The sequence below is a fragment of the Protomyctophum parallelum genome (genome assembly GCF_964188405.1).
Source record: "Protomyctophum parallelum genome assembly, chromosome: 8".
Classification (NCBI taxonomy): Eukaryota; Metazoa; Chordata; class Actinopteri; order Myctophiformes; family Myctophidae; genus Protomyctophum; species Protomyctophum parallelum.
Window position 1 is genome coordinate 25,206,249 of NC_139703.1, and position 12,156 is coordinate 25,218,404.

General features: G+C 42.6%; 2 protein-coding genes across 3 annotated transcripts in view; one reads left to right on the plus strand and one right to left on the minus strand.

Moving 5' to 3' along the window:
• The window catches only part of LOC310863098 (MYG1 exonuclease-like), a 293,850-nt gene that overhangs the window by 105,602 nt on the left and 176,092 nt on the right, over positions 1-12,156 (minus strand). The window lies entirely within an intron of this gene.
• Positions 4,778-12,156, plus strand: part of LOC310862525 (uncharacterized protein) — an 81,510-nt gene continuing 74,131 nt past the window's right edge. The window contains exons 1-4 of one of the 2 annotated variants that reach the window (XM_083770461.1): positions 4,778-5,091; positions 9,231-9,440; positions 10,899-10,915; positions 11,923-11,955. In XM_083770461.1, coding sequence (XP_083626587.1) covers positions 5,004-5,091; positions 9,231-9,440; positions 10,899-10,915; positions 11,923-11,955 — 348 coding nt within the window. In that variant the 5' untranslated portion in view covers positions 4,778-5,003. The remainder of the gene's footprint in view (positions 5,092-9,230; positions 9,441-10,898; positions 10,916-11,922; positions 11,956-12,156) is intronic. The other variant, XM_083770462.1, reaches the window with a different exon arrangement.

Consider the following 12,156-nt stretch of genomic DNA (forward strand, 5'->3'; position numbering starts at 1 on the left):
AATGACCGAAAAAGCCATTGCACTAGACCTTTAAAACACTTGAGCGTGCAAATGATATCCATGCGCACACAAACACACACACACACACGCACGCGCACACACACGCACACACACACACACACACACACACACACTAATTTCTCAAGACAGATTCTGCTAATAGGAATTAACATGGAAGCACCCGGGAGGAAGTGGATTGTGAAAGGGGAGGAGCCAAACGTCACTACACAAAACAATGTGGTGGTGACAGATGACAAATAGCCAATTAAGCTCAGCATGCGCCACATCGCATATGCATGCATGCACACAGGTTCTCATTACATCCATGCATGGATCATGGTCATGTGCCCTGCACACAGAGACAGATCAACACAACAGTTCAGAGTAGGAATATAAAACATTTTCTTTCTCATAACCCGCCCGTGTTTGAATGGTGTCGTTTCCCAGGAAGTGGGCTTCAAAGCAATGTCTTTCTTCAAAGGGATCTGTGGGATCATTGCTGAAATAACACATAATGTCCTCTTTGAGCAACAAAATAACTGCTCTCATATCTCACATACTTACTGTACATAAAACTTGAACATAGTATTCGAGTATTCAGAAATATGAAGAATAAGACCTTCCTTGGAAGGGACTGCACACTTCTTTGTCAAAAAGTATGCACTTGACTGGCAAAGCTACAAGTAATATAATATTACAACTGCTCAAAATGTTGGTCTACAAGTGCTGACTCGTGTACCTAGACTGACAGTTGTGCCAGCCTGAAGTAAATGAGAAACTATGTTCGCTTTTTAGCTTGCAGTCTACGAATAGATAATTGCTAGGCTAGCAATCCAGGAGCTTTGATCCATCGACTGCAGGGTTTACGAACAAGCCACACGATCACAAAAGAAAAACAATTAGAACTGTCCTACTGTTAGTTATATACATGTGCTCTGTGTTCAGTGCTGACCACACAAATCAGCTGAAAATATTCCTAATTATAACTTCATTTTGTAAGTAAACTTGGAGGAGCAAATACAAAATTAGAACCTAACTTTGAGGGCGATTTGTGTACAGCAAGCATACAAACTATATAGTGCATTATAAGCAAATGAAAAGAAGCTAACCTAGATCAAATAAAATGGTCTCTAAATGTGCTACAACAAGACATGTACTGGATGGCAGGCCAAGTGAAACTATCTGTCATCTGAAAGGAGATCCTCTCAGCTGGAAGGTGTTCCATTCAACTCACAAATGATCATTTAACCAAATCCTAGAAACCCCACCAAATGGCAGTGGGGGAAAAAGTACTCACATTTGGCACCTGAATAAAAGTATCAATACTGCAATATAGAAATACGCTGATACAATAAAAGTCTGGAATTCAAAATGCACTCGAGTAAAAGTACAAAAGTATTGGTATTGAAATGTACTTAAAGTACCAATTTCAAAAGTAGAAAGTACTATTCATGCAGAATGTCTCATTTCAGGGTTTTTATAAAAAAGCAGATCTACAAGCTGTGACACTACTTAATAATTCAAATCTGCAAAATAACGAGTAACTAAAGCTGTCAAATAAATGCAGCGGAGTAAAAGTACAATATTTGGATCTGAGACGTAGTAGAGTAGAAATACCCATGCAAAGTACCGATAGCATCAGTAACACTACAGTAAATGTACTTGGCTACTTTCCACCACTGCCAAATGGTCACAGCAGGTCAGGGGACGGGACAACATCTCAAGGTGCACCAGCTGCTCGCGCGTTTCCAATAAAGTGTTAGGGGGTCAAAGTTCAAAGTTCCCAACCTGCACAGGAGTGAAGAGCTCACCAAACTGTCCCCTCTGCCATTTATATATAGTCACACAAAGCTGGCTAGGACTTTCAGATGGCTCGTCGTCACCGGCTTGTCCCGGGCCATGAGCACTTACTTTGTCATTTTGTGATGCAGTGCTTGGCCACACATGTGACAGGGTATAGGGCCGGGCAGCTACCAGAACACCCTCTCAGTAGTTCTGATCATGGGTTTGGTTCTGAGGTCTAATGAGGACATAACAGTAGCAGCAACTAGAAAAGCAGTTCCTGCAGAAACGGTGTGGGCTCGCTGAAAACCCCCGCAACGTATATGTACAGTAGAACATGTATTAAAGCTGAAGAAAAGGTTTTAAAGAAATTACAACAAAAATGTAACATTGGCCCAGTGCTGTGACGACGGATGGTGACGTATTCACTGCCGCCACGGGAAGCGGCAGAGCTTTGAATACATTGTCGTAACAACCACAGACAGCACCTCTGTGTGAACCTAGAGAGATCTGACCCTTCCTCATGCAAGAACGTTGTGTGTGTGTGTGTGTGTGTGTGTGTGTGTGTGTGTGTGTGTGTGTGTGTGTGTGTGTGTGTGTGTGTGTGTGTGTGTGTGCGTGTGTGTGTCCAGATTTATAGCTTGCTACGATTTCTTTGTTAATTGATAACATTCGCGCTATGTAACCCCTCCGGAAGGGGAACAACTTCACACAGGGTCAACGTATTTACTCAGATCTCCGGCCTTTCGCAATCTAAAATAACATAACTCTGTGTCTTTATAGTACTTTTATTATGATTTCATACATACATTTAAAGTTTTAAACACATGAGCTTAGCTCTTTAGGTTGGGTTAGTTGGTATTAGACCTTTTTGTGTGTGTGTGTGTGTGTGTGTGTGTGTGTGTGTGTGTGTGTGTGTGTGTGTGTGTGTGTGTGTGTGTGTGTGTGTGTGTGTGTGTGTGTGTGTGTGTGTGTGTGTGTGTGTGTGTAAACAGAGGCATGAGGAGGACTTGATTGTATTTAACATTAACGTGAAAACAGATGTGACACATCCTTGACTGCAGAGCACCGTGTACTGTGAATTAAGAGCAGAGGTTTTGTAGAACTGAGAACATGTGTCCGTTCACAAAACAAAAACTAATGTAATGCACTTCTTCATGAGGGCAAGGGGACACTAAACCCTCCTATATGAACTTTGTGAAGGGCTTGTCGAAAGATGTCCTTACATGATCCATAATATCGATAAGAAATATGAGGCTGGAACTAGTAAACGGCTCACTTTTTGTAAAACATCAATGTCTGTCCTTTAGCCTCTTGTGGTGATGATGATTCCGATGATCGGTGTTGGAAAACGGACTCACATTTAAACTTCGGTAATAATAGTATCAATACGGCAATATAGAAATACTCTGTAAGTAAAAAAAACAGTACAAATGTATTGACATCTAAATCTACTTAAAGTACCAAAAGTAGAAAGTAAATCTGTTGATAATACCAGCATTGTGAGTTTGTAGATCTGCTGTTTTCAAATGGCCAAAATGTATATAGGGCTGAAGTTGTTAATGTGTTGTAATAATAATCAAAATCTACAAAGTAACTGGTACTAAAGTTTTCAAATAAATGTAGTGGAGATAAAAGTACATTTGGATCCGAGATGTAGTAGAATAGTATTGGAAATTGGAAATAATCCAATGAAGAATAAATACCTCAAAATTGTACTTAAGTACAGTACTTCAACACTGCCCAGGTTTACAATCTCTTCATGGATTCCTTGCTTTATTTGTCTAAACGAGGGGACTAAACTTCTTATCTTATCTTATGAGCCAGGAGGGTGCCACCCTGTCACTGTCCAGACCAACAGTGGTGTAAAGCCACTATTTTCAAAGTAAACAAAATGTGAGTACTTTTTCCACCACAGAAAACCAGGTGAGGTCGCGTTACCCTGTCTTAACTCTCTTTGTAAGCTAGCTACATCCTAATGATTCCAGTCGCTTAAAAAGAATCACACTCGTGTGAAGTGAGGGTCGCTCTTATCACATTCCTTGCTCAGCCAATCACGAGTTTGTCTTCACACGAACCCGGAAAGCTGGTCATAGGAGGGGCTAGCGCCACTCAAAACAGCCTACTATTGCACATGACTATTGCACACGTGAATATATAATGATGTAAATGCAATAACCCCTCAAATTGACAGTTATTAGCCCGCGGACCCCAATTAGAAAAGATATGCCAGGGACATATCTTTTGAGAAGATCTTTACGGCTCTTTCAGTGATTCTCATCCATTTTTATTTCAAGGAGTTTGACATGCATTAGGCTACGGGCCCCCATTTAATAGTAAAAAAAAAAATATCTGGGACCCCAATTTATATTGTGAAATCAATGTTAATTTAACTCTAATTTAACTTAATTTAACCTGCGACACGCCACACTGATTACCAGCAATAGGTGCCCGAACACTAGGCCTGGCCCGGGCCAGATCTGCTGTTTTCAAATGATTTTTATACGTTGTATACGTTTGAAATGTTTTTAAATGGGACATTCTGCGTACTTGCTACTTTTGGTACCATAAGTACATTTTAATAGTAGGCTAATACTTTTGTACTTTTACTTTACTGAAGTACATTTTGAAGTCTGGACTTTTCACTTGTAGCAGAATATTAATACATTGCAGACGCCAGACAGTAAATAATTTTACTTAAAGTAGCAAATGTGAGTACTTTTCCCACGACTCCTAAGAAGACTGCTTAGCCTTACAACAATGCTGGAGAGACAGGCTTAGTACGAGGGGGAGGGTCGCTAAGTTTGAGAGGAGGGGGGAAAGTTTCACTTTTTAGGTACCCCCCTTCTTTTCAGTAGCAGCAGCAGCAGCACCCATGGGGGGAAGGAGTGGTCTGGGACCGGGATAATGCAAACCTGGGAGCCTGGGAGGGAAACGGGACTCAGATTTCAGCTTGACAGGGGGTAAAAGGGGGTTGGACCGATATTTGGGAATATACGAAGATTCATTGAAGGCAACGGGGACATAAAAACTACAGTACCTGACTCTGTCTGGGACGGTCGGTGCGCTCCGCTGGATTCCAACACGTTCCTCTTGGAAGGTTGAATGTTGAATGGTTCGGCTTTGTAACTGGGGACACAACCACACTCAATACTGAGAGAAGCCTCCAGCTTCCCTTTCTTTTTCTCCCCCCAAAGGTCCTGCATGTCTAATATTTAGACATGTTCAGCTTTGTGGATTCGAGGACTGTACTGCTACTTGTAGCAAGCCAAGTCGTACTATTATCCCTAGTCAGATGTCAAGATGACGGTAAGTCAGTTTTATTTACTTTCAGTTTTAAAACATGTTTGGTTAGGCTATATCTTCTTAACACGTGTTAATATGACAGAAACTTGCATGCCAAGAGTCATAGCAGTGAACGAATCGTTCTACAAATCAATGCAAGTAGCCTGTGTGGACAGTGTGCAGTGCATTACGATCATGGAGAACACCTGTAGGCTACTTTGCATTGCCATAGTCGTTCTTGCACCGTTACGCACTGACTGACCAATTCAGTTGTTATTTCGTGAAGCCGGTCATTGGAAAAGTGTACGATTGACTGTTGTCGTTTTGAAGGAGTTGGTATTGGCCTGCAAGGCGTTTAGGTAGCCAGAGAAACCAAATATGTGGAATGCTGCAACGCGTAATGGTGATGGAAGAGCGACTGCATGAGGAACTTATTCGGCGCATATTCAACGCGCACAAAAGTGAAGTCGTTTGTTGGAACCGTTAACATAGTTTATTTTATTGTATTTGTATTATTGTTAAATATGATATTAAGGTCTAGTTTTGCGTTAGAGCACTTGCTTGGGGATACTACTGATCCAAAGCTTCAGCTCTTCTCGGCGCAGCAGCCCCCTCGCCTCCCCCTCCCCTCTCCTCCCCTCACGGACACCTGCGGGCGCTTTGGAGTTGGAGCTACAGCTGGGAGATGTGACTTTTTGAAAAGATCTCGATATTTATGGACGAAAAAACGGTCTGGTTCGCATCATGCGTTCTCTGAATGTCCTAAAAGTAGGCCTACCCCTGCGTAATGGGCCTGTCCTTTTCTTTATCAATGGAATTAAGACTTCTGAACAACAAGTTTAACTGCAGGGAAGCAGCAGCAGAGCAATAGATATAGATCATTGGTGAATTATTCTCCTACACCATTGAAAGGCAAAATAAAAGTATCCCCAGTATGCTTTTCCCCCAGGTCTACTACACTTTGGCATTCCTGGTGCTGGTCCCCTAGCTTTTTAACCACTTAAACCTATACTTTAGTGAAACAGACCTGAGTTGGCTCTGTAGACATACTGTTTCCTTCTACACCATAGATCTACAACTACAGTAGAAGCACTGCTAGTTTGTAAATTGTACTGTTACTGCTACAGTGCTGCTATACTATACTATTTTGGGTGAATGTGGCCCCCAGAGTAGGGGGCGCTATAGGGTTCAAGTGGCTGAGGACAGAGCTCCTGGGCTGAGGGGGATGGAGCTGGTCAGGCTGCTCAGGGCCTTCTTCAGTGAAAGGCTTTAACATTCCACTGCTGTCAGAGGGCATCAAGGCGAATCCAGGCTTGCTGAAGCAGAATGATTGCTTATACTGTCCATAATATCCCTCAAAAGAAAAGCTACAGCTATTTTGTTTATATTCTCTCAGTGTGATAATACGACCCGGCTAATTATTGCAATTATCTGAATCCTGCCGTGCTACCCATTGTCTATTCACAGTCTTATAGATGAGCTATTGCAAACTTGTCAGCTAAATTGGAATGTGATTCACAATCACTGATTAAAGTGCAGTATCCCACGGAGACAGTTGAGAATGAAGGTATGTGAGTAGACCTGGCCCAGAAATAATATTCCATATGATTTTAGAGTTTCCATTTCCATCTGCTTTATAGATTACGCAGAGTCTGTGACAGAGAGAGAGAGAGAAAGAGAGCGCTAAAAGGAGTGCAAGAGAGAGACAGTAGGAGGAAAGGGAGATCAAGGACAAAAAAAAGGGGAAAAAACATTTAAAAAGGGGTTTATTTATTATTGCAATTCTGAAAAGCACATTCTTTTGATTATACGATAGGTCACGCATACCAAAACTCAAATTAAAAGAGTAAAGTAGTGGTAGCTCAAAAGAGGAAATAATGAAGAGAAAGAGAGGGGGGCCTTCAAGCCAAGGCAAGAAAAAAAACAAGCAATTTGAAGTCTCAGGTTACTCTTTTTGGAGTTGTTGTAGGCCCCTGGACATAATGCAAGCCCTTCTTTCTTGGGGACTAACGGCTACAGGCTGAAATATTTTCTGGGTCTAGAGAGCCTGGATGTGACCCCAGCCTTGCAGGCTCAAAGGGCATCAAACAGCCACTCACACCCAGACACTCGCAGAGGACAGGGGTCACTTCTTTATCTGTCGGCCCCCAGGCCGACTGACTGACCATCCACAGACACAAGGCTGGCCAGAGGGCTTAGTTAGCTATGCTGTAAAATCCTGAGTGTTCATTTAAATGTGAGAGTGTAAAAAATGGGTGTAACAGTTGTTAGGGAGACGAGCGCCGTAAAGGGCCCCGGTCCTTTGAGTTACTAAATGCTCTTGCGTGGCAGCTGCCTTCTTCAGCTGGGAGCCATGATGCAGGGTTGACTGCAATATCCCCAGCGCACACACCTGGGTTCACTTTACCACTCTCATCCTCCATTTTCCTCCTGCGGCAAACTGTACGACTGCCAACACACACGGAGGAACTGCGCCGCTGCAGATTATCTTCAGAGGGCGGTTTTGCGAACCGTCACAGGACAACTCGACCATTAGTTTGTCAGGATATTTCATCTCAGAAGACTCTTCCGGTTTTGATCTGGATCTGGTCTGTTGAACAGACAACAGACCAGATCTGTAGGTCCACGTGTAGCGTAAACTGTACCGGCAGCACCTACTGTATGAAACAAAATATCGCCACCCCCAAAAAAGCAAGTCATGTGCATGAAAGCTGTCCATTCTCCCTTCTCTGACATGTTTGAACTGGCATCTTGACACAGCAATGGCTTCCAGGTGGGGGTTAAAAAGTGCCCCGTATTTGTACAAGGCAATGGTTTGTGAATTGCCTGCTCTGTCCCCTTCCAGAAAGACCTCATTCATGGCTACTGAGGTCTGTTGGGTTACCTGGACCTAAGCAGGCCTCGCCGATAAATATAACTACTGTACTTAACTGCCTTCGTTCGGGCGGCCGAAAGGCCCCCTGGCACACCGACCGCGGACCGTCCCACCTTGAAGGTTCAACGCTCGCAATGAGAGCATTTTATGTGTGGCCTCATGTTGACCATGGAATAAGCTTGGGACAGGAAAGTGATCTGGAATGTGTGTGCCTCTGATGTCCAATGTGTTCACACTGACGTGTAGTGTAAAGGCCCAAGCATGTACAGTACAGTACAGTAGGTGTATGGTTGCTTAAGTGTATACCTGTGCGGATGCATGGCCCACTTCCATCACATTCCATTATGCCTCCGGGCTACGCTGTGGTCAGATAAAAACCGTGCCAACACTTTTTCCCCCCTCTCTCCCCCAGCCAATGAATGCAAATGTCTGTGTTTCGCGTGCAGTAATTTAGGGCGTCTTCACAGTGTAAACGAGGCCTATATTTACCTTTGGAGTGCAATTAGAGGGGGGAGAAGTTTGGGCACGTGGTCCGCAATCGCTCCTGTGAAGTCATATATCAGAAAGTTTGTCATTCTCTCAGTCAGTGCTGCTGTTGTAGGCTGTTCCACAAGTGCTGCTGGACTTCTGCTGGAGTGGTTGCGCTGCCACCCTGTGGCGGCTGAGGAAGTTGCAAGTGCTCATGTTTGTTTGATGACCTGTGTCTACCGTTGGTTCCCCAATGGCAGTGTTCAGCTATTGGTTATTTATAGAAATGATGTTTGCTATGAGAGGGTTGTACCGTATTTGTGACCATGTATGCTTATTGTATCACCAACATTCATGTTTCCCCCACTTATCATTATCTTACATTTATTTTGTATTGTTTACGTATTCTCGTATTAATATTATACTGGCTGATCATGTGCAACATGGCCCCAGCAGGTGAAGAAAGCACTTTAAACTGTTTTCAAGAATGATTGTTCATCATTCTTGAGAACAGTTGAAAGTGCTTTCTTCACCTGCTGGTGTTAATGAGAAACACAGACACACAGTGCAATCCTCATTCACTCATTGTTAAGTGATGTGTGCGTCTCAGAGAAGGTACACATGTAACCAATTTGGTTACCGTTTTTGTACACTCTCGGAGTACAATTATCACGATTTTACTGTGTGTGCACTGTGGTTTGCACAGCACTATTAAAACCTGATGCATAATATGATCCCGTTTCTTTTTCCCTCCCCTCCCACAAACTTCCTGCCTGTGCCTCTGTGTGTGTGTGTGTGCGTACTCTATATGCACACACAGAGGAGGACGTATTTAGCTGTGCTCAGGATGGACACCGCTACAGTGACAAGGACGTGTGGAAGCCGGAGCCCTGTCGCATCTGCGTGTGCGACACGGGAACCGTCCTGTGCGACGAAATTATCTGCGAGGAGCTGAAAGACTGCTCCAAGCCCGAGATCCCATTCGGAGAGTGTTGTCCCATCTGTGCAGCTGAGCCGGCCCTGACCAGTGGTCGTAATTTATTTATTTCACACCTCTCATAAATAAATTACAGTGTGCAAAAAAAACAGAAATCCTGTTTGTTTGCTTTGGGCGGAATTTGGGAAGAGGGGGGGACGTGTTGATCAAAGGCTTTGCCATGCAGGCACTATTTTATATCCTTTGGTTTGAATACTGTCCTCCTGACTGTCCCCCAAACAAACAAAGTGACGATTCAAACAATCAACAATGACACTTCTGACAAGATTTCAGTGAAATGCTGCCTCTGTTGTTAATCCCATAGCTGGCTCACCTTGGCCCCAGCTTGGTTCAATGCTGTCATCTGCTCTTTGGTATCAGAAAAACATATGGAAGTCATTATGGAAATTCCTCACTCAAGCAGACAGCGTCTAGAACGTACTATTCTACTCAATTTCTGCAAATCCGATTTGAAAGAGGAATAAATATGAGGGTCTCTTTGCGAGATTTGGAAGTGTGTGAGCTTTTAGATCTGCTATCTTTAGAGAATGTTCAGGGAAGCAATTAAAGGGCACCTGGCTGCAATGAGTCAACATTATGGATTTGTCCAGTTTTCATGGTTGCAGGAAGAAAAAGAAAAACATTTGAGGCACATCATTGAAATCAGAAGTGTCATTGTCTGAACAAACATGCCATTTGATACAAAAGCTTTATTGAAATGCTCTATTTATCTATTTTCTAATCATGCAATACCATATCAAGTGCTTAATTAACTAAATGTCCATTCTAAGCTATCAACCAACTAAAAATTATAGTGTTAAAGCTTCCAGACCAGTTATTATTATATAGTTATTATTAATTATATCTAACATTGTCCTGGGATTGGTGCATCCCAGATGAACAAGCTGAGAGCTGAGTTTTCTAGAAGTGTCATATTTATACTTTATAGCCTATTTGACTTTCATTTGGACAACAACAAAGTACTTCAGAATGCCTCTGAAAAACTCAGTCTAGGCTTTTATCAGCTTTGATGTTCAGAAAGAGTAACTGCCTTGCTTATCATCATCCAGTCTTATCTGCTTCTCCTTTGCTTTGCTTCGCTCTGAGCTCTCATGCCTAATGCATACTTACTGTAGTTGTGCGCTGGTGTCTTGCACAGAAAATAGCTATAACCATATACTGTACAGCTGAGCTTACAGATTGGGCCATTTTCAGTGCAAGACAGACTAGAGCAACCAGCTATAACTCAGGCTTTAAGATGGTACCTCAACCAACACTTCAGTCCTGATGGGCTCTCTGGGTGTCTCTGTTGGTATTTGGTGGTGGTGGTCTTCAGCATACTGGGATTCGGTGGCGGTCTTTAGCTTAGTGTCATCTGTGTATAGACAAGTGACATTCTACGAATGAACTTGAAAAGGATGTCAAACCTAGTGGATTGTTGTTATGCAGTGTCGTTGCTAACTATCATCTAACCCTCCTCCCCCCCCTCTACTCCTCTCTACCACATAACAGGAACACCTGGAGCTAAGGTGAGACACTGTGGGATATTGAGTGTTTGTGTATGTGTGTGCATGTGTGTGAGCGCGATCACATGCAAGGGCACCGTTGTGTGTGTGTGTGTGTGTGTGTGTGTGTGTGTGTGTGTGTGTGTGTGTGTGTGCGTGTGCGTGCAAATGCATGTCCCCAGTACCTACAATTACATCTATATCTGTCCCAGTCTGTGCTGGAACGTAGCCCTGCAGTTTATGGATTTAGCTCATACTTTGATGTTAGAGACCTTTGTCTGACAGATAATAGCTATTTCCTACCTCACTGTGTGTGCCATATTTGCCACGCCACACCAAGTGTGTCTGGCAACACTGAATGTTCTCTGTTTAGTTGTTCTCTGGGAACGTTCATAATGTCCATGAAAATATTAGTTATGGGCAGTGGTGGAAAAAGTACTCAATTGTTTTACTTAAGTAAAAGCATCAATACTGCAATTGAGAACTACTCCATCCATTACAAGTAAATGGAAGTCAAGTCAGGAATTCAAAAAGTACTTGTATAGTATAAAATAATTGGCATCAAAATGTACTTAAAGGGTACTTTAAAAAGTACAAGTACTCACTATGCAGAATGTCCCATTTCACGTTTCCAAATAATAAAAAATAGCAGATCTACAAGCTCACAATGTGTCGCATCGCGACATATTGTGAGCTTGTAGATCGGCTATTTTGAAATGGCCGAAATGTATGTAGTGCTGAAGTGATTAATGTACGCTTTGTAATAATAATCAAAGTAGTAGTACTAGTAACTATAGTTTTCAAATACATGTAGTGGCGTAAAAGTACAATATTTGCCTCTATTAGTGGAGTAGAAGTATTGGAAATTGGAAATACTCAAGTAAAGTAAAAATTCTTAAGTCCACAGTACTTAAGTAAATGTACTTTGTTACTTTCCACCACTGGTTATGGGCATGGTGATGTGGATAAGTTCATAAATATCAGGTTGTGTTCCTGTCTAATGCTAATTGCTCCGTGATTTCCACTACCAGGGTCAGAAGGGCGAACCAGGAGACATTACTGATGTAAGTTAACAACCTTCAGTAAATCGTTTATTCACAGATGACTGTTGATTCTGTTTGTCTTTCCTTCCTTTCCTCCATTGCTGCAAGTGTGACAAGAGTTTAGTTGATTCCACTTCACAAGGAGACCTTATTTGTCTGACTTTGAGGTTTAAACACAACCAGTGAGAGAGAAGGGGATTCACCCACAAAAAAAGCAATCCA